This window comes from Artemia franciscana, chromosome 17, assembly GCF_032884065.1.
Source record: "Artemia franciscana chromosome 17, ASM3288406v1, whole genome shotgun sequence".
In the NCBI taxonomy this organism is placed as follows: domain Eukaryota; kingdom Metazoa; phylum Arthropoda; class Branchiopoda; order Anostraca; family Artemiidae; genus Artemia; species Artemia franciscana.
In genome coordinates, this window is record NC_088879.1 from 17,253,285 (window position 1) to 17,276,602 (window position 23,318).

At 33.0% G+C, this 23,318-nt stretch overlaps 1 protein-coding gene across 2 annotated transcripts in view; it reads right to left on the minus strand.

Moving 5' to 3' along the window:
• Window positions 1-1,647: 1,647 nt before the first annotated feature.
• Window positions 1,648-23,318, minus strand: part of LOC136037941 (plexin-A4-like) — a 317,250-nt gene continuing 295,579 nt past the window's right edge. For both annotated transcript variants that reach the window (XM_065720812.1, XM_065720810.1), the window contains exons 21-26: window positions 20,239-20,428; window positions 14,984-15,126; window positions 11,452-11,793; window positions 7,126-7,438; window positions 5,281-5,426; window positions 1,648-2,168 (exon numbers count right to left, since the gene is read on the minus strand). In XM_065720812.1, coding sequence (XP_065576884.1) covers window positions 1,989-2,168; window positions 5,281-5,426; window positions 7,126-7,438; window positions 11,452-11,793; window positions 14,984-15,126; window positions 20,239-20,428 — 1,314 coding nt within the window. In that variant the 3' untranslated portion in view covers window positions 1,648-1,988. The remainder of the gene's footprint in view (window positions 2,169-5,280; window positions 5,427-7,125; window positions 7,439-11,451; window positions 11,794-14,983; window positions 15,127-20,238; window positions 20,429-23,318) is intronic.

Below are 23,318 nucleotides of genomic sequence, written 5' to 3' on the forward strand. Positions count from 1 at the left end.
CCCAAAGTTTGGCATTTCACACGGCGTGTCATTTGAAATTTTTAAAGGGATACGCTTAGACCCGAAATCGAAGAATTAGGGAGAGCGTTTGACTAGTTGAAGCTTCGAGTAAGACTTTTGTTTCGTAGCTCATATTAATCTAGCTTTTGGTTTGTTGAGTTTCCCGTCTTCGAATTCTAGCGCTAATTTTCCCTAAGGTTTAAATGCTTTGAATAGATTTTGATACACACTAGGGACACTGATTAGGGGACAAAATGCTCCCCCCCTAGATGTTGGAAAATACTTTTTTTTGCATCTTGAAAAAAAGAACAGAAAAAAAAAACAATCTCAGGGCCTCTCATGGGAGAAAAAATATATTCAGAGAATTTTGCAGATACCGACTATGGACCATTGTATTAAGAAAGTAAATTAAGATTTCGAAGTTATACCCTTGAAAGGTCGTGTGCTTCCCCCAGAAAATCGTATCATAAAATCCAGTGTCTATAATTATCCGCCATCTCAGTAAACCCCAGCTCTGTCAGAATCGTGTGAAGTCATAAGCGAGAAACCTGAAGAAAATGGCGAATATAGCTGTGTTGGCCGTCTGCGATTAAAACACGTTATGTGCAAAAATCGATATGAAAATATCTCATAACGGCTAGACCGACCAACTTGAACCTTTCGACGATGCTCCATGGCTATGAGGAGCGGTTTTAATTTATGGCCCTCTTTGTCCTGTACAGAAGCCTTTTTTTATGTGTGTGTGTGTGGGGGGGGGGGGGCAAATATATTTTTTAAGATCTGTGAGAGCCAAAGGCCCAAGCAAAAGAAAGATGATTTTTCTAGTATTACATAAACGTTATCAACTGACTGGCCATAGTATTCTTGACATAACGAAATAAAAAAGTGTAAAAAACAGTTTAAGCTTTTTTCTCTTATTGCAGACAAACATTGCAATTAAATTTCTTTGACTTAAACATTGATTTTTGAGATACTGACTTGCCACTATTGATAGTAGACACCCTGGTTCATTATTGTATTTAAGTTTCAGCGAAAAAAAAAAAAACAATCAATTTGGATGGTTGTTATTAATTTTTCTCATTCTTACGGATTTGATCACATCACTAATTTTCATCATTCCAACGCAACTTATATACACATAATGTGATAAACAGGAGCTTCAGCAGCCAAAGAGATTAAATTAGTTCATGTAAATCTTCGTTCGTTTCCAATTTTTCGCTAATTTCTGATTTCGATTTGGCTGATTCCATTCTAATTTCGCTGATTTTTCTTTATAGTCTTGGTTACGACCGAAAAATGCTAATTGAACTCAAAGTTTTTTTCCATATATAAGCTGTTTTTGTTCTGAACGGCAAAAAAGATGTCGCTTCAGAGATGTTCCGCCATAAGTATTTTGAGAAAAGGAAAACAATGATATTACAAATATATTGCAGTTTGCAACACAGTTTATGGCCCTTGGTTAGTTGGCATAACTTCCCGAGAGGGGGCTATACATACCCACTAGAACCTTAAGATTTCCACTTGTCGTAGACGTCTTACACGATTTTACATTCTTTTTCTCTCCCTATTGACAATTTTATGCCCAAGAAATGAGTTCCTGGGTGTTTGTGTTCTCACAGCTACTTCATCTTTAGTGACAAAAACAAATAAAAAAAACACAATAATTGACTTTATTCATTATAAGTCTATTCGCCGATAAAAAAGGAAAAACAAATAAATTAAAACATCACATACAAATAAGCTGCGTATTCTGGCTCTTCTTTTAAGAAAAAAAAGCAGTCCAAAAGAATTCCGCGCGAAATAACTATGAGCAAGTTAGCATTATTTACAAAAGAAAACAAAAAATAGACAAAAATCACAATTATTTCATCTTTGCTAAATAAAAATGAGATTTTTTTTGTCATTGTAAAAATGCTAAAAATTAACCGTTTCACAATTGTCCCATTAAAATAGTCTACTAGGGGAATGTTATTATTGAATCACAAAATTCACGGGCTATTTGCATCAGGCTGCATGAGGAGATGTACTTGGTCCAGTCGATAGGCCAGCCGTTGCTTCTGACTAAATTCGTCTTCCTCCAAAGCTGTGTTTAATTGTTCACTGTATTTGTGGGCGTAACTATACAATTCAAACAGGGCACAATTTGTGTTGAATTCCAGGGAATGAAGCTGAAAAAGAAAAATTGTCTTTCAAGATTCTACAAAAAAATAAAAATAAAGAAAACTGTAACAGCATTATGAAGCTTTTAGAATCACTTGACGTAGACGACCTGTAATCCAAAATCAATTTATTCCAAATATTAAGTAAATTTAAACCAATTTCAATTTGTTTCAGTTCGAGGTTGTTAGACTACATGGACAAGGATGGTACGCACTGAATTCTGAATCGCGACATTAAAAAGAGATGTACATGCCAGTGGCGTCAGTAATGAAGGAGGGGGGGGGGCTATATTTCGAAAAAACCTTTTTTTACAATATTTCTATTGAATAATGCGTCTCTTTAGTATTTTTATTGAAAAAGATGAGAAAAACAACAAATTCCCCTCCCTAGAGTTTGAAAAACAATTTTTGTCGCACCGATTTTGTAGTGTTTCGTGAATCTACGCCGCTGATTAATGCTGGCCCGGGGCACGCTCACCAAGCATGATTCATAAACAGTTTATTTTTGACACACAATATATACAACATAGATATGGCTTTCTTGTATCCATGATATTTTTCCATCGTAAAAAATCTGTCCTAATAGTCTGACTGGGTTACCGGTGGACCTGAACGCAAAATTCTAAGTTTCTTTAACGGTAAGTTCATTATGGCGACAAAGAAAAATTCAAAAGGCACTGCCGAATTCATTGGCATCCTGGCTTTCGGCCTGTTTTGTTGAATAGCTGTGAATAACTACTACTACTACTAATAACTCACGGCAGCACCAAGCCGCCTGAGGCCAACACAGCTACGTACGCTCCTCCTCCAACCTAATGTATTCAAGGCCTCCTTCTTTACACCCTCCCAGGAAGTTCCCATTTCCTTTAAATCTTTATTTATGACATCCTCCCAACCCAGGAGAGGACGACCTGCTTTCCGTGTAGCCCCAGACGGTTGGCTAACGCAATCAAAAACAAACATTTTAACGAAACTGATTCCTCTATTGCTATTCAAAATGTGGCACACATTGTTTAATATGGCTGAAAAACAAATTCATACTATCTTAACTATTTAACTATTTTTATCATAGGGGGTTTAACCATAAGGTGAATGTGGCAACTGAATGATTAGATCTTCTTAAGGTTTATCATACCTGTTTCGATTTCCCATGTAAAGTCTCTGGAAGCTTGTATTTCTTTATATTTCACCACAAGGTTAAGATAGAGATACATTCGATAACGAAGACTGTGTTCTTGAAAATCTCTATTTAATTATTTTTTCCTCATTTTTTATAATCTTCCAAAAACCCTGTAAGTTCTTTGAAAAGGTAGGGTCTCATTAACAATCTTGCATATCTTTATTTTCGCTCAAAATAAAAAAAAATATACACACCGTTGTATTGAGCACATTTCTATCTATCGAAGTACTGTCGAAAATGTAGTATTATTTTGTCGATAACGACCGATAACTTGACTGGTGTGTAGTAAAGTTAAAGAACATACTAATAGGAACTAGAAGTAGAAACTTTTTCTTGTTTTTTTTTATTAATATTATTTATTAAAGTATAATTTACTAATAATTTTGTGTAGCCTCAAAGAATCTTTCAATGAGCAAAAAGCCTGAAAAATTTACAGCATTCTGAGTTTATTTTTCCCATTTTTGACATTTGCTTTATGAATTTCGACTTAGAATTTAGTATTCACAATTTTAACAAAATTTTACTGTATTTTATGCAAGAGACTGTCTTTATTCTAACTTTTTCTATCGAATTCTCGGCCTGTTGTTTCGCAAGAATCTCATTAATGGAAATATATGAACGAAAAGGGGAAATGTTTTAATTCTGAAGAAATACTGCCTTGTCTTGAAATATCTCTGCATCTTGCTTTATGTTTACGCACTGAGAAAAATGAACTTTCGGCATTATATTTTAGATAGGGATTCACAGGATTTTTTTGAACTAATTTATTAATAAACTACTATAAAATAAACATTATTTAAAAACAATCGCAAAGGAATAGCAGCAAAGCGCCTGATAACAGACAACTGCAATTCTTTGACTCTCAACCTATTAACTCTTTCAATTAGACATTCAACTAGGTAATGTACACCTTCAAATCACAGAAGTATCGATAGGTCGTTTTGACAAAACTATAGTTTCCAAGGCGAATCCACTCCTCCCTGTTCCTCCTTAAAATGGGATTATTTTGTCCCCTATGCATATGGTTTATATTATAAAACGCCATATATATTATCTCTATCCCATGAGTATAACTAATGACGTTTCTTAGGGGGGAGCAGCTGGTAAAGTTTGGGGGAGAGAGGGGATGATATAATATTTTCTGTCCTTACTCAGCTTCATATTCGCCTTAGAGGATTTTTCTAGGGGAGGAACTCAGGGACGTAATTTGATATGGGACAGGTGGAAGGGGGCAGCTGCCCTCCCCAAAACCCAGTTTGCCCAAAGCTGAAATTTAGTTTCTTCAAAAATCTTGTCAAAACTAATATAAGCCTGCATAATTCAAAATCCATAGAAACGGATTTCTTCTTTAGTATATCCTTGCCTATCTGGCTTCTTTTTCATTTTCACTTGATTTGCGAAAATTGGCTCCAATTTTGTCCCCCCCCCCCAAGGATTTTGACAAAATTACGCCACTGGTGGAACTGTCATCGGCCAGAAACCTACTAGGGGTTGTGTCGCTATTCAGAAAAAACTAGCAATGCCTATCAGTAAAAAAAGGAAAAAAAAAATTAAAACTGTGATATATGGAAGAAATTTTACAGTTTCTAACACGATACAGCAAGATTTTTTTCTGCATTTCTAGTTTCATGAGTTTTATTTTACGTCGTCCTGTTAAGGAAAAAGCTCTATTTCTTAATTGTTAATTGTATATCCCGTCTTCTTTACAGAAAGAAAATACACTTTTGTCAGTTAAGCCCTTCGAATAGGTTGCAGTTTTGGCAAAGACATTATATCTTGTAAAAATGATCTTAATTGTTATATTGTAAAATTATCGAAAAAGATCACACAATCTAAATAGATAGAACTGTATGTAGTTTTTTTTCTTTTTTTTTAATTATTATTTTTTACTTTGCTTTCAAAATAAAAATTTTAAAACAAGGTATATTAAGGAAAACTTACCCTTGACTCTTCAGCGAGCATGGCGTTCATGTCTTGATCAGAGATGGCAGGCATAGCTTTGATATCAGCATAGTATCTATCGACCCACTCTTTATAAACTGGAATATCTTTGGCAAACAATAGCTTGGAGCTTGGAGAATCCTTCCCTGTAACACAAAAGAATGCTAAATTAAGATTTACTGAATGATTTATTCACACACAAAGTAATTTCTCACTAGGGAAGAATATATGTTCATAGAGATATACATTACATTTTCAACAGCTTATAGAAAACCCCAAACAAAATAAGAAGGATCTTGGTCTCACTTTACTGAAATAAATAAATAAATATATATATATATATATATATATATATATATATATATATATATATATATATATATATATATATATATATATATATATATATATATAATTTTTTTAACAAAAAAAAAACAAACAATGATTACTTAAACAAGTAAGTTAAAATAAATTAGCAGATTTGAGAGAAGAGAGAGAGAGAGAGAGAGAAGGAGAGAAAGACAGGGAGACAATCTTTTGGATAAAAATTTATAAAGTTTTTAGTTTTTACTTATTCCCTTCTTATGTATTCTTTGTGTTTAGTGTATTTTTTTTATTTATTTATTTGAATTTTTTATTTTTTTTTAATGATAAAGACTATAAATCTGCTACTATCTTTTTTTTCTAACGGTATGTGCAATAAGCAGCATTGCTTCAATGCTAACAAACTTAAGATTTTACCCCCTCCCCCCAAAAAAGAAGCCAACTACTTATTGATACAATGGTGCCCAACTATCGTTCAAAGGTGCAACAAAATCCAGCCTAGGGGAGCGGAAGGGGAGTTGTTAGATCAGCCTTATGGAGTTCCCCTTCCATGTTTGCAGGAATACTGTTACTCATCTCATGACGAGCAGACTATTTAACCCTTTAAGAGGAGATACACATATATTAAAAAGGTGTAGGTAACCCATGTTGTCAAATATCTTCTTTTTTTTAGAAAGAAAATGATAACAAACTTCTTTCTTCTTTCTTACATATTTTCAGTCGAACGTATTTTCCTGAAAGTATTCCAAGATAACTGGCTTATGACCAAAATGAGGAAACTAGGAAAGGGGGGGTGTAAAATCTTTTCAAAAATCATAACTCTTGTACGACTTGCTCTGACTCTTGTCAGATATAGAACAGTTCATCACCTGAAAGCTGTTTTGCCGAATTTCCAAAAACCGAAAAAAAAACGGGTTTGAAAATTTTCACATTTGTATCTCAGAATCGGCTAAAGATGAAGCGTTGATTTTCTAACCATGTAACCAACTTTCGTTGGGTAAATCAGCAACTTTCGGCAAAAGGGACCATGCAATATGTGATTCGGCAAAACCGCTTTAAAGAATATGCGATTTGGCAGAAAATAACTGCAAAATAGAGACAGTTAGAGACGTCTTACAGCAATGTCAGATAGACTATTCGAAAGAGATTTTTTTTACATAAGGTAGCGATTGTAAATCAGTTTCAACAAAAAAATTTAATTTCAATAAAACCGCTTTCAGGCGTTGAGTTGGCAACCTTAACTGCAGAGTTTAGCAGTGTAGGCAGTGTGCCGATCCCAGACCACCTTCTTCACTGAGGGTAAACAGAAGACTTTACTATTACTTTGGTGAGGGTTAATCGTCGTTATTATGACGTCTTATCTTTTATTGTAGGCTGACCAGCTATATACCATATAATTAACAGTAGTTGGATCATATCACCGCCAAGAGATTTTTGGCAGCACAAATCTTGCTATAAAAAAGAAAGAAGGAATAATTTTGAGACATGAAAGAAAAAATAATTAAAGAGAATGATTCTCACCTAGTCTATGATCAGACGTTGAGCACGAGTCCATAAATGTTTGGGCCGCCACGGACAAACACGCATCTACAATATTTGACTTATTTACATCAAATACAAAGTTTGGATTTTTGATTAAGTTCACCCAAAATCTCAAGGGCAGTGAGTTGGACTTCCAAGTATGTACCACCTCACAATCTGTGATACCATGATGCAAGGCCTGGTCGTCCAAAAAATCGAACATGTATTTTATTGCTAGAGGTAACGCCGAACCTCGATTGGCTATGCTGAATATTGTTTCGAATAAGTCATCTATGTACTTTTGCAACGTCATCTATAAAAGACAAAATAATTATCTTTGTGTTATTGACAAAAAAAAAAATTGATAGATTTTAATTAGTGACTTTTCCAATAGTAGTGAGTGTTAAGATTCCATTTGCAATATATACATATACATATATATTGCACTTATTAATTGAACTTATTCGAGGTCTAAGTACTGAAAAGGAAAGTCTACTAATTACAAATAGTATATAATAACAATCTATATATATATATATATATATATATATATATATATATATATATATATATCTATATATATAAAAATAAGTTGTCTGTGTGTGGATCTGTGGATGGATCAGGTGACGTCATGTTTGTTCGCATATGACGTCTGAATTATTTCACACTAATACAAAAGAAGAAAAAAACTAAAAAAGGTAAAAACTACAAAAAAAACTAAAAAGAAAAAAAAAACTAAAAAAGCTAAAAAACTAAAAAAAACTAAAAAAAGGTAAAAATCTAATAACCAAAAAAAAAAACTGAAAAAAATAAAAAAAGGCAAAAACTACAAAAAAATAAAAACTAATAAAAAAACTAAAAAAGCTAAAAAACTAAAAAAACTAAAAAAAAAACTAAAAAAAGGTAAAAAACTAAAAAAGAAAAAAACTAAAAAAAAGGAAAAAACTGAAAAATAAAAGAGAAAAAGAAAACTAAAAAAATATGAATAAATATATATAAAAATAAGTTGTTTGTGGGTTATGTCCGTCTGTCTGTCTGTCGAGTGACGTCGTGTTTGTCCGCATATGACGTCTGAATTATTTCACACTAATACAAAAGAAGAAAAAAAACTAAAAAAGGTAAAAACTACAAAAAAAACTAAAAAGAAAAAAAACTAAAAAAGCTAAAAAACTAAAAAAAACTAAAAAAAGGTAAAAAACTAAAAACTAAAAAAAACTGAAAAAACTAAAAAAAAGGCAAAAACTAAAAAAAAAACTAAAAACTAATAAAAAAACTAAAAAAGCTAAAAAACTAAAAAAACTAAAAAAACTAAAAAAAGGTAAAAAACAAAAAAAAACTAAAAACTAAAAAAGAAAAAACTAAAAAAAAGGAAAAAACTGAAAAATAAGAGAAAAAGAAAACTAAAAAAATATTAATAAATATAAAAAATATAAATATAAATATAATATAAATTAGCAATCAACAAAGCACCGAGACACAAATGACGACCGGGACACAGGGAGTATAAATGACGACCAGGACATAAGTAAAAAAAAAAAGTAAAAAAAGTAAAAAAATGGTAAAAACTACAAAAAAACTAAAAACTAATAAAAAAACTAAAAAATCTAAAAATCTAAATAAACTAAAAAAGAAAAAAAAGAAAAAAGGAAAAAAATAAAGGAGAAAAACAAAACTAAAAAACGAATGTATATACAGACCGGGACACCGGGATACAAATGACGACCGGGACACAGGGAATATAAATGACGACCGGGACACAGGGACACAACTACAATGGGGACGCCGGGGGGCACAGGGGGATATAAATGACGACCGGGACACCGGGACACAAGGAATATAAATGACGCCCGGGACACTCAAAGAGAAATCACAGACTGGAACACCGGGACACAAATGACGACCGGGACACAGGGAATATAAATGACGACCGGGACACAGGGACATAACTACAAAGGGGACGCCGGGGTGCACAGGGGGATATATAAATGACGATGGCATATATATATATATATATATATATAGGTATACTTGCGGTTGAACTATGATATTCACTGTGATTCGTAATGAACTGGACTGAAATAAAGGAAGATCGTCTACATATTAACTTCTTATTAGAAATCTACGATTTCAATGTGTACAAAGCTTTTCCATTTTGAATTATAGTTAATTGAAGGAATACAGAGAAATCACCAATCGCTTAGCAACAAAAATAAAATCCATGTATCAACTAAATTGCTTAGTTTTGATGTTCATTATTTTATCGAAAGCATGGGGATATATATATATATATATATATATATATATATATATATATATATATATATATATATATATATATATATATATCCCCATGCTTTCGATAAAATAATGAACATCAAAACTAAGCAATTTAGTTGATACATGGATTTTATTTTTGTTGCTAAGCGATTGGTGATTTCTCTGTATTCCTTCAATTAACTATAATTCAAAATGGAAAAGCTTTGTACACATTGAAATCGTAGATTTCTAATAAGAAGTTAATATGTAGACGATCTTCCTTTATTTCAGTCCAGTTCATTACGAATCACAGTGAATATCATAGTTCAACCGCAAGTATACCTCCTCCCATATATTCCCTCCCTATATTCATATATTCAACAAAGGAACTCCCTCCATATATTCAACAAAGGAACTCCCTCCATATACTCCCTCCATATATTCGAAAAAGGAACAGACGACCAAAACCTAGAAATTTTGTTTTTATATAAAAACAAATTATATATTTCATGGATTTTATTTTCATTCATAAGCGATTGACAAGTTCCATTTGCCCGTAATCCTTAACTTAGGCAAATTCAGAAGCGATAATAAGGTAGGGATTTGTTAAAATAGTGGATTTTAAAATATTTCTAATGTCTAACTAACTTATGTTCATAAACTGTTTTTTTTTTATGACGGGACGGACATCTCTAAGCTGGGTTGGAAATTTTTGCTGTGAGTGGTTTTCCCTTGTGTGCAGCACAAGGGAAAATTCTCTTGTGGCTGGGTTTCACCTGGTTTTTATTCGTGGTTTTTATGCAGTTGTTCCCCATACATACATATGTGATAGAGTCCATTATGGGACCAGAGATATTAATGTACCTTTTTGTATATTTTGATAATTTAAAACTGAAAACTATGAGGGATGAGATGTAATGAAAAAAAAATATTCCTTATTTCCATCCAGTTGATTTTCTTCCATTTTATCTTATGTTTATCATTAATAAAAAATTTTGACTTAATTAATAAGACAAAAAACGACGCCCAATTTTTTTATTCACGCTCCAGTAAAAAGCCCCCCTTGATTGTTCCAGTAAAATTGCCCCCTTGATTGTTCACACTGACGGGGAATTATAACTACTATCAGTACCCTGCAGCTATCACAATATAACTTTTTGGTTTTCGTTTCACAGGACATTCTCAGATACTAGAAATTTCAGTTAGAAACAAAATTTAAATCGAAAAATATAGAAATTAGAAAGCAAAACTTTTTAGTTATTTAATCGGTATAATATGATCAAGCTCCTATGACCTAAAAATTAAAAACATATTTTTTTAGTTATTTAATGGGTACAATATTTAAAAGTACATTCAATAATAACTATTACTCTTCTATGAACTGTTCAACTACTGCGCTCAGAAAGTAGGGGGAGGGGTAGGGGAGCAACTCAATATTACGCCTTCAAGTAGATTGATAAAACTTTTCTCAGACACTTAAAGGATAGCTTCTATTCTAAACTTCACAGGGTACACCGTGAGAAAATAAAAGTATCAACATCAGCTCTTATGACCATCAGATATACAAAGCACAAAAAGATATTTAGAAGGCATCATTTTATTTAAAGCAAGAGATTGGTGTGTATACTCATATAAAGGATGATACACCCAGAAAATACCCAAAGATACTCAAATTGCACCCTCAACAACGCTGACCGAATTCAATTTTTGTGGTTATAGTAGTATGATAAACAAAACATTTTTCCAAATTTAAACTAAGACATGCCCATAATTTAAGCACCCTCCAGCTGGTTCTTAAGAGAGCCAATCGAACATAAAAACAGCTTCCCCCTCACCTCCAAACTTGTCCAACATTGCTTGAATTCAAAAGAAATTAAGCTGAAGTAAATGCACATTTACCAGAACTTCCTAAAAACCTTAACAACTATGTTTCAGTAATTTCTCATAACCCCACCTTTTAATGAGAAATATCTATTCCAAAAATGTATTCTTAGCAGTTAATCTCCTTCAGAATAGAGGCTTCTTCAGAAGATAAGTTCAATGAAGAAAAAAAATCATAAAAAAAGGTACCTTTGTTGAGAGCAAACGAGTCAGATAAATTTCTGACACCATTTTATTCCCTCTTTCACCTTCTTTTCTATTATCGTTATCATGGTGCCGGACCAGATGCCAGCACTTGACACCGCATTCATGATTATCTATTTTCTCATTATGGCGGTAGTCATTATATTGCAACGAGCCATGATTTGGATGTGTGTTGACAGGGTGATAAAAATGATGATTCATCGGAGATGTGGCACGGCTCATTGGAGGACTAGAACTGAATTTGCTGAAATTTAAATTCAGCGTTTCATATTTGTGGTGACTTTTCTCATTCCGGTCCGATATTAATGAAAGGTTATACATTGAAGCCTGAAAAATAAATGATAGAAATTAATGAAACATTGGGTGCATCTTTGAATCTATAGAAATTGGCCATATCTAAACATTATTCCCCCATCTCTTTCAGCGGGGTTGAACCCCTTCTAAAATTTATTTCTAGCTTCACTCTTGCCGTTTTTAAAGTAGATCTATTTTAAATGACCATACCTAAAAAAAAGCCATCGTCTGTACCAAATAAGCCATATCATAGGTGCCAAGGCAAAAGCCATATGTCGTCTGTTTCTTAGAAAATGCGGTTGCATCGTATCGGGGAGGGGGATATTTCCCCTCATCTGATCACCTTGATTTAAAAACATACCTCTTTTGGTTTTCATTAATTCATTTTTATATGTTTGCATTGAAACAGAAATTTTCGAAATTGCCAATACCTTAGATTATGAAAAAAGGAACACCCCCACCCGCTCTCCCAATAATATTCGTGAATTAAAGACACTAAGAAAATGAATTAGAAAGTAAAATGAATAGCCTGTTTGGTCTTCATCTAATGGTTGCATTCCCAGAAGCGTATTTAAACAGCAATAGATAGGTGGGACCAGCCATCATTGAGATGATGAATGATTCAGACAAAAATCCCTAGCTAAAAGACTATCTAACATTCTTATTTAATTTTTACTCAAATACTAATTTCTCTAAAAAATGATGCCATTTTGCTCAGTTAAACACGTTTGTTATCATGGGCTGTATCTTCAAATTCAGTCAAGGCTCAGGCCAAAGAGTATGGGGAACTAAGAGTGGAAACTGGCGCTAGTGTTGGCAAAGAAACTACAAACACCATCTAGCATTTATTTTTTCGACTCTTTTAAAGTATAATAATAAGGTGCAAAATTATTACAGCAATAAGAGAATTATAAAATGACTAAATTTAAATTTAACTAAAAATTACGGTTAGAAAAGCTAAGGAATACCAAACGCAGATGGCATGGATGTCTTTGTGTCAAAACTAGTACCAGTTTCCATTTCTACAAGTTGCACACTCTTCTCCATTTCTACAAGTAGCCTGTACTCTTACTCCACCCGGGAAAATCCAATTGTCTCCAAGCTACACAATAAAATTTTTACATTTTTCTTGTTTAAACCCTAGAGCAAAAAGTATTACTGAGAAGCGTGAAAACTGTGTTTTACTCAGGTAAAATTGAGAAAACAATCACCTTTTTTCTAGGCACAGAGATATTGAGCACTAACTTTTCAGAAAAAGGAAAAATTTTATTCTTCTATGCAAAAATATGAATCTTAAAATCACAGTAACAAATAGAATAACGCAATAGCATCAGAAGAACAGAAAAATGAATAAGAAAAGAGTTAATAAGAAACGCGTGAAACAAAAATTAAATTTCCAAAAAAAAGAAGAAGCTTTGCAATGAAACTGTGGGATTTATTTTTGTCACAGTGACAAAGACTGTCCCTACAGACTTAATATTAAAGCTTTTCGAGTAAAACTTCTTAAAACTACAATAATGTAACGGACCAGTTTATATCAAAAATATTCCTTAGTGCTTGCAAGCCAACATTCATCTGTAATTCAATCATTGCAACTTAGGGTCTATTCAACATAAGGTCTATCAAAAGACACTTGTTAGAAAAATCATAACTCGAATTTTTAATTCAGAAAAACAAGGCTACATAAATCCCTAAGATTTATATTCCTTATAAAAAATTCATTTTTTCGACAAGCCTACAGTCATAACTTGCACGGAAAGGACAAGATACCTATATGCTTTGATTTAGTTTTAGACGTATCCATTCACTGAGACGAAATCATCATATTACTTAGACTTGCTTTTAAAGAATGATCTTGCTTAAACGCAGGGGAAAATTTCTTTATTCAACAATTTTCAATCTAAAAAAAAAAAAAAAAAAGAAAAATTCAAAGTGCCATTCGATGTATGGATAAAGCTGAGCCTTCCGACGGCCCCGCATTGTGGCCTTCGACTTCTTTGACATAAATAATTGTTAGATAATTGCTGCTTAGATATTTGCTTAGAATAACTTGCAGAGGTTTAAATATGCGAAGGAAAAGTACTTAATTTCACTGAGCCGAAATTATCATATTATTTAGACTTGCTTTAAAGAATGATCTTGCTTAAACGCGGGAAAGCTTTCTTTGTTCAACAATTTTTAACCAATTTTCAATCTAAAAAAAAAATAATCAAATTTCAAAAGTGCCATTCAATGTATATTTTTTTTTTATGTGTTTGTGCTGTTGCATTGGTGATTTCTCTTTCCATAATATAAAGCTGAGCCTCAGCTATAGTATAATAGCAGAAAGATTGTCTCGCACTGGAAAATCAAAGCCGTTTGAGCGCAGAAAAACTGGCGCACGGAACATAAACCTATATTTGTTTTAAGTCTAAAATGATTTAAAACTTATATAAAGCTTCAATTTCTGACGGCCTTGAATTGTGGCCTTTGATGATACTGCTTAGAAATTTGTTTAGAATAGCTTGCAGAGGTTGAAATATGCGAAGGAAGAGTACTTAAAATAAATAGCAAACTTCAAAAATAAACTTAAAAAAAAGTGATGATCTTATAATTTTCATTATGAGCTCGTCAGATGGGCAGAAATAACTGATGAAGTCTTACAAAATACCTGAATAGCCAGGTAAAGTGTTACATTTTCCTTAAAAAAATACAGGCACCAACTGAAATTTCAATAAAGAAATCCAGACAGTAATTTTGGTCTTATTTCCTTTTTTGACCGCTTTGCCACCAATCTGATTTTTCAAGTGATTTTTAGCCAAAAAAGAAATGGATTGATCTTTCCACAAAGTCCGATATGAAGTAGAAATTGACAGCTGCCTTCAAACAGAAGAAGACGATGATAGATTTATTTTTCAACCAGACATAAAAAGACAGGATATAATACAAAAAGAACGTCCACATTTTGAAGAATTCCGACAAAGAGAACAATATTATGGTAGATAAATAATGTAATTAGTTCTTATTCAATTTACTTTCAGAGCATTTGATTTGGTGATCTAAACTACTACATTCTTCTCAAGAATACCAGCTAAATTGAGTTTGCAGAAAAGACTATTCAAAAGGAAATTTTCTTTTCATCAGTTTTAGAAGCATAAGAACAGAAAAAGACCAGATATATCCTAAATAGGACCAGTATTCCGCGACAACACGTGGTAGCCTTGTTAATTCATTGGGTACTTACTTGTTTAGGGACAAGAGTTAATTGAGCCCCATCAGGTACTCTATAATGTACAAGGGTATTCAATTTCTTCCATTCACCTTCCATTTTGGATGTTGTGTCCTCATCGTATAAAATTAGTCGACCACTAGTTCCTGTTCGCCATTCTGCAGGAAGAAATATAATATAATAATTTGATCACTCAAAAGTGAAAATATAAAGGCTTTATAGAAAAAACGAACAAAAAGAAGCAGAATAAATGTACAGAATTACTTTTAATTTTCGTTCATCGTTTTGCTACTGCTAACAACTCATTACAGCAGAGTTAGGTGAGATCAACGCAATTACACATTGTATTCCTCCATCCCATTTCCTAGTTAAGTGAAGCAAAATGACCTCCAAGAATCATATAAGTAGGAATTTTATTTGTCTCTTTCGCGCAATTTATTCCGTCACCAATTGTTTTTAACATTTCCTTTATAAGTTATTGTCAAAATTAGGTTATTTTTGACGATTCTTCATATATTATAGTTCATATAAACTACAAATATAATATTTAGTCTACACCTTTATTTTATTTGTTAAGTATATGCGTAATAGGGGAAGAGAGAAGTAGAAAAAATAATGTCTTTCTAAGAAATGGGTAGTCATGTGAGCGGCTGAACAGCTATTTCTTTTCGTCCAAAATATACAGATTACTTGCTGCAAGATATCTTCCTTTTCTTAGCTTAACATACTTTATAAAGTCCTTTACTCTGTTCTGCAAAAGTCTTAAAAAAATTTGGGATAAAAAAAGAAATAAAAGGAAAACAAATCAAGCAATCCTTCATTTTGTAATTAATTCGCTGATCGATCAAAAACCATGTACAAGCGGCTAAACGAACAAATCAGTCCAACTGTCTAAAATTCACAAGACTAGAAAGAAAATAGGTAGAAAATAAAATTAAATAAGTAGCAGCTTCATTGTTCATTAAAACTTCTAAATGATTGTTATCTTTTTGAAAAGCTTGCAGTTGGAGATAATGGTTTTCCCTTAGAAATAATTATAATTACATCTTCGTTAACTTTTAACCATTAATAGTGTAAATGGAGAATACAATTTAGATGAAAAGTCTAACTCAGCAGCGAAAACAAGATTACACATAAATCACTTTAAAAAAAAGCAAAAAGATAATTTCACGGCAAAAAAAGTCACTGGATGACTTGTGGTGGTGACTAGTCGTCCATGAACAAGGACGTCATTTGCCCCATATATCAGTTTGCCCCCTTCCAGACCCCAGTGTGTCCCCGGCTTAAATTTAGTTTCTCTAAAATTTTGTCAATAACCAACATAAGCCCGCATAATTTTTGTCATAATCCACAGAAAAGGATCAGTTTTCTTTAATATATATATATATATATATATATATATATATATATATATATATATATATATATATATATATATATATATATATATATATATATATATATATATATATATATATATATATATATATATGGTACTGTTAGGCTCATTTTTCAGTTTTCACTATCATTTCCCCTTGATTTGCGAGAATTGGCTCCAACTTTGCCCCACCCCCCAGGATTTGGACGAAATTAGGCCATGTATATCAGACTACGAGGGGTTGTAGTCCTGCTTGTATGATAATTTCATATTATTGTTTTATACAAGGTCTGACACAAGCTTTTGAAACCTGAGACCGTGACACTTCATTTTCTTTTAGTTTCCATTGTATATTGCTTTTTTTACTACTTTATATCAATTATTCTAAATTACACTTTCTAAAATTAGCCACCAATATTTTTTCTTAAGCTGGCTCTATCAAAATGAATGAGTTCCTTCCATTGTGACCAGTTTTATAAATACTGACGAGTGCTAGGATACTGATACTAATACTACTACTAACACCTAACCGCAGGATCAAGCTGCCTGAGGCCAAAATAGCTACGCACGCTTCTTCTCCGTCCCAACCTATTCAAAGCTTCACTCTTTACACCCTCCCAGCAAGTTCCTATTTCCTTTAAATCTTTCTTTATGACATCCACCAACACCCACCGCGGACGACCTACTTCCGCGGTGGGAAAATATACTACAGTCAGTTTATTTTATTTTTATTTTTTTGTCAAAACTATTAGGGCAAGTGATGTCTAGAAAGAAAGAAAGAAAGAAAGAAAGAAGAAAGAAAGAAAGAAAGAAAGAACGAAAGAAAGAGAAAGAGAGAGAGAGAGAGCGAGAGAGAGAGAGAGAGAGAGAGAGAGAGAGAGAGGGAGAGAGAGAGAGAGAGAGAGAGAGAGAGAGAGAGAGAGAGAGAGAGAGAGAGAGAGAGAGAGAGAGTGAAACAGAGAGAGAGCTCTGGATAGTCCACTACAGAGTCTCTGGCAGGCAGGTATGTAACAAATATTTCGACCCATAGGTCGAGATAAGATTAAAAAAAAGGAAAAAAACCAACAAATGAAAAACAAAGGACAGTAGGAGGAAATAGTAAAAAAAAAAACAACGCGATTTTGAGGCAAGCCCATAGAACCGGCCACCTAGGACACTGCTAAGCCAAGACCGAATACGGTCAAGTAAGACGCCTTTTGTGATCCAATTATAGTACAACAGATTTTGCACCAGCTTTCAAGGTAGTGTAACCAAATCTCTGGTTTGTTTCTTATTTCCTCTGTATTGTTCAATTTTTAATTAATTTAATTAGGTTAAATATGAGACTTTATAAGAGAAAACCTTTACATTTTAATACCAAAATTGACTTTTACAACAAGAGGGAAGGTCGTTTGGATTAATCCCTTTTCCAATTTACAGCTATAAATAGAGTCATATTAAACGTATTTTAAACATATCTTTCATAAACAAAGAAAAAAAAGAAAAAAAAAGATTCATATTCCTTTTTTATAGTTAATCCATTTGGCAAGAGAGCTAAAGTCAAATATTGCCCATGGTACCTTGATTTTTCAAAATTCATCACAAAGAATGGGGGAGGAGCTAAACGCACCAACCCTAAACTTTCAGAAAGCATATAGCTATTTTCTTTTCTGAAGAGTTAAATCAATTAAAAGTTTCTATTTGTCACTATCGTTTCAGAATAAAAATGCTAGGCTATTAGATAAACTTTCTCCTGTTTCCTCAACTGAAACTTCTTCTTTTCCTTTTCATTTAAGCATCGACAACTTTCTAAATAAGGACACTAAGCTAGCTCTTCGAGAGCATTGTTTAGCCTTCTTATTTTTCAAAAAGGTAAGAAAGAACATGGAAACTATCCCAGCGGTTAAGTAAAGCAAATCCACAATGATATTAATAATACTGAGATTTAACCAGCGCTAATTTGAGCCAATCAGAACGTCTCCTAGATTTTTCAGCCAAACAGAAAAATCTGATTGGTTCAAATTAACATTAGCCGAATCTCGGTATTACAAAAAACTTATTTGAATAAGCCTTAAATGAGACTTTTAGCGTTTAAGGAAAACGATTTAGCTCCAGCCTAAAATAAGATTTAGAAGATCTAGAAAGTGCTAGCCACCTGATGTGCTGATCTCAGCGTAAAACTAAATAAAAAAAACAAACAAATTTTTTGTAACTGCAAGTAAGGAGCGATTTTAAAACTTAAAACAGAAGTTATTCCGTATATGAAAGGAGTTGTCCCCTCCTCAACGCCTCGCTCTTTACACTAAAGTTTGACTCTTTCTCACAGCTCTACTTTTTAAAACAATAAAAAACCTTCAGCGTAAAGAGCGAGGTGTTGAGGAGGGGACAACCCCTTTCATATACGTATAATCTTTGTTCGTTTAATGTTTTAATGTCACTCCTTACTTGCAGTTTAAAAAAAACTTAGTTTTTTGAATTAATGCATGTTTCGATTTTGGCTCACCGCACATGAATAATTAAAACGAAATCTGTACATTTTTTTGGAGGGCTAAATGGCTTTCTCATAGCTTTGATTGACCACCTGATGTGCTGATCTCAGCGTAAAACTAAATAAAAAAAAACAAGTTTTTTGTAACTGCAAGTAAGGAGCGACATTAAAACTTAAAACAGAAGTTATTCCGTATATGAAAGGAGTTGTCCCCTCCTCAACGCCTCGCTCTTTACACTAAAGTTTGACTCTTTCTCACAGCTCTACTTATTAAAACAATAAAAAAACCTTCAGCGTTAAGAGCGAGGTGTTGAGGAGGGGACAACCCCTTTCATATACGTATAATCTTTGTTCGTTTAATGTTTTAATGTCACTCCTTACTTGCAGTTTAAAAAAAAAATTAGTTTTTTGAATTAATGCATGTTTTGATTTTGGCTCACCGCACATGAATAATTAAAACGAAATCTGTACATTTTTTTGGAGGGCTAAATGGCTTTCTCATAGCTTTGATTGGACAATTCAAGTTACGTATATTTTTTACTAATAATAACATTCGTTAAAAATTAAAAGTTCTAGTTGCATTCTAAAGTAACCGAAAGATTGGAGGGCAACCAGACCTCCTTCTCCACCCCTTATTTCTCAAAATCGTCTGATCGAAACTAAGAGAAAGCCATTTAGCCAAAAAAAGAATTAATATGCAAATTTCATTTAAATAATTTATGTGAGGAGAGCCAAAACCAAATATGCATTAATTTAAAAACGTTCAGGAATTAAATAAAAAAACTAGTTTTTTTAGCTGCCAGTAAGGAGCGACATTAAAACTTAAAACGAACAGAAATTACTCCTTATATGAAATGGGTTGTCCCCTCCGCAATCCCTCGCTCTTTACGCTAAAGTTTGACTCTTTGCCACAATTCTATTTTTTACAACAATTAAAAGCTTTAGCGTAAAGAGCGAGGGATTGCAGAGGGGACAATCCATTTCATATACGGAGTAATTTCTGTTCGATTTAAGTTTTAATGTCGCTCCTTACTTTCAGCTAAAAAAATTAGTTTTTTTTTTTATTTAATATAGCCCTAAGGAGGAAGGTGAATACATCATTAAAATTTTGCTTTCAAATCAAAAGGTCCAAAATGATGCCGATTTAAGTGTGCCTTTATCACGCTTATGTCTGTAATGAAGGGGTAGTGTATCCTAAAAAACTGTTTGTGTGTATGTGCGGGGGAAGGGGGTGTAAGCGCTTTTCAAGTAAGATCGAAGAAATATTGCGAACTATTTATTCTAGGACTGTCCTTACATATGCCTAATTACGGGTTTTGATTTTGGCTCACCGCCAAATCATGTGCGGTGAGCCAAAATAATTAACTATGAACAAGGACTACTATTCAGTCAATCTCAAAATAAGATGATATAAAGTTTCCATACCTAAATCTAAATCTTCTTTTCTTGGTCGTTGACTGAACGGTGTAGATCGATAAATGGTGTCCAACGCCTTTTCTTTCACTTGAGTGATTGTATCACAATCCAATACTTTGACAGGAGTGTCTGTGTTGTCTGTTGAAGCTTCAAGGCCACTTACATAAATGGTCTGAGACGAAATGGAAACGAACACCGTCTAAAAGAGACAAACAATTTCAAAAGCCAAAAATTAAACGTTAAGAGAGAAATTCAAGAGAGACAACTGCGCCTAAGTGGACAGAAAATTGACAGAAGATTCAAATATATTTTTCCCCTTGACCAACTAAAAAAAAGAAGAAGAAGAAAAAAAAAAGAAAATACGAGTATACTATTATGGGATCCTATTATGGGGAAAAAGTCTTGATATACTTGATTCCCTTTAAATACAAAAAAAGAATGAAACTCACTATTTCCCCTTGCTTAATACGACACTTTCGAAAAATAAACATAAATAGACTTGACATATCGCCCACACAGCTTAGTTTAATTTATTCCTCAAGACAAAACAATATGCTGATATTATTCAAAATGATTAATTCAAGGACTAAGCTCAAGTCAGTCAAATCCTGCATTATGTGATTAACTTTAATTGAAGTTGTATTTTGTATTTATTATCATTTTTTATTTTTTTAATGCTTTATGGCTGTGAATAAGTGTAGTTGGAAGCCGAAAGGAGCCCGTTTGGAATTCCAGGTGTTTTTTTTTTTAAGAAGAAGAAGACGTTTACTGGCAAGGAATTTAGCTTTTTATGCACGAGGTGGCTCGATCATAACTCATGGACTGGGAAATTACTTCTTATTTCTTAATTATGTTTTACAAAAACTACATTTCCTCTTCTAGAGGAATAATCACTATCTTAAGAAACCGGGTGGGACTCAGCAGCTTATACAGTTTGAACTTGATTTCCTAATAGAAAAATATGGTATTTTTAGATAGGCTTTACTAAAGAGCATAGAATGTGGCAAAAAAAAAGAAGGTCAGACACAATATTAGATAGAAAAGATATGAAAATACTAAAATCATTTCTCGGGGCCACTTCTCGGTAAATGACCGAAGCTGGAAGGTGGGAGTGGAGTACTCTCCAACGTGCGATCTTACTCGGTTAAAAGTAGCAACAAGTTTCAGACAAAACTTATTTTAGAGATAATTATGCCGTTAAGAAATAGGCGACAGGACATTAAAAGTTGAAGAAATTAACTAGTGGCTCTAAGAGATCTCTCCGACAAAAGTTTGAAGGGAGTACTGGAGTGAGATAGCTGATATTAACTAATATATATATATATATATATAAAAAAAAAAAAAAAAAAAAAAAAAAAAAAAAAAAAAAAGCCAGAGAATTACCAGATGATACTTATTTCTCTTGACGAACAATACAAGAATGAAACATTCTTCTTTCAGTTCCTTAAAACACCTTCACAAGGAAAGTTCCTTGTTCCTTACACCTTCACAAGGAAAATAAAAATAGATTTAAAGTAGGGTTCGTAGGTTTACCCGATCTTAAATTATCAAGAGTATATTTAATTATTTTTTAAAGAAAAAATAAGAAGAAAAAACACAGGAAATAAAAAAAAAAGTAATTTATGCATATAATCCGTATAACACATAATTTCTTGATCTATTTACACAAAGTCACAATTGCTAATTTAAGGACAAAAATGCAAACGCAAATGTTCATTTAGTAATCACGGAAGTCAGTGAGGAGATAATTCATAGAAATTGAGGAAGAGAATAGAGGAGAGAGAGAGAAAAAAAAATTCTAAAATCTAAGAAGGGGGTTGTTTTTAATGAAAATACAAAAAACAGCAATTTTCAAATGGAAATAGCAAAAACAATTCCAAAATCTAGGGGGATGTTGGGGGTAACTGCCCCTTCCCCGTAATCTATGTAACTGTTGGAACCTGGAAGTCCAGAAACTTTTGTAATGTATAAACACGTTCACTTACTATTAATTACACTCTGACGTTAAGAGTAGTTTTATTTTTCCACCGTTTCAATGTGCTACAAGACATTTTTTTTTATTTATACTATCGGATGGCACAATTTGTTTTGTCTTAGTACTACTTACGTTGGCAAGCTTGGCCCACTTTAATGTTAAGCCATCGATTTTTGTAGTGAATAATTTTTCTATCTCTCTTTACTCCTTTTTGTATTTGTTTCCTCCCTATTCCCAGTTCACTTTACACACTTGGTCAGGTGGGATTATATATACATTTTCATTTTCTGTTAAGCATTCTTAAAGTTTATTATCATAAATGATCACTGATTTTTTGTCATTATTTTCGCTCTGAAAAGTCAGATAATAAGAAATTTTAGCTCTCTTTATTTACTATCATCGTCCCAGAAGTATTAACATAACTGGAATATTCGTACTACTCTCCGAAGCATAATAAGTTGTGCTTACACTTAGTCAGATAGAAAGAAACAATACTATTTGGTTAGAAAATTTCAAAAATGGAATAAGTAATTTATTCTGTTCAGTTTGGACGCAGTGCTTGGTAATACCCAGAGTTTGAACTCAGCTGCAGCAACACACTGCAGGACTCGAAATTTTATTCCAGTGGTGAAAATTTGGGAGAGGGTCCCCATACTAATCCAAACAAGATGAAGAAGAAAAATGAACGAACTTAAGTCTGGAACTTGATCCCGCTGATGAGACTATCCGAAAGCGTCTCCATAACAATTCAAAGAAGAAAAAGGAACTTATTAGAAAAGGAAAACTTAGCCACGAAAAGAAAAAAGGAACTTAGCCACCTGTGGTGACCCAGTAGGATTGATATCTTGGTACTAAGGGACCCGAAGTTCGATATCGACTGCAGAACGCCACTGCAGGGGCCGAAAATTTATTCTGATGACAAAATTATGCGAAAAAGCCTATAACAATCTAAACAAAAAAGAATTTGATGAGTCCTGTCCGGAGCAGCGTTATTTGATCTATTTCTGGTAATATCGAACCGAGAGCTCGATTTCAGCTGCAGCAGTCCACTAAAGCACCCAGAATTTTATTCCAGTGGTGAAATTATCCGGAAAAAACTCCATTATAATCCAAA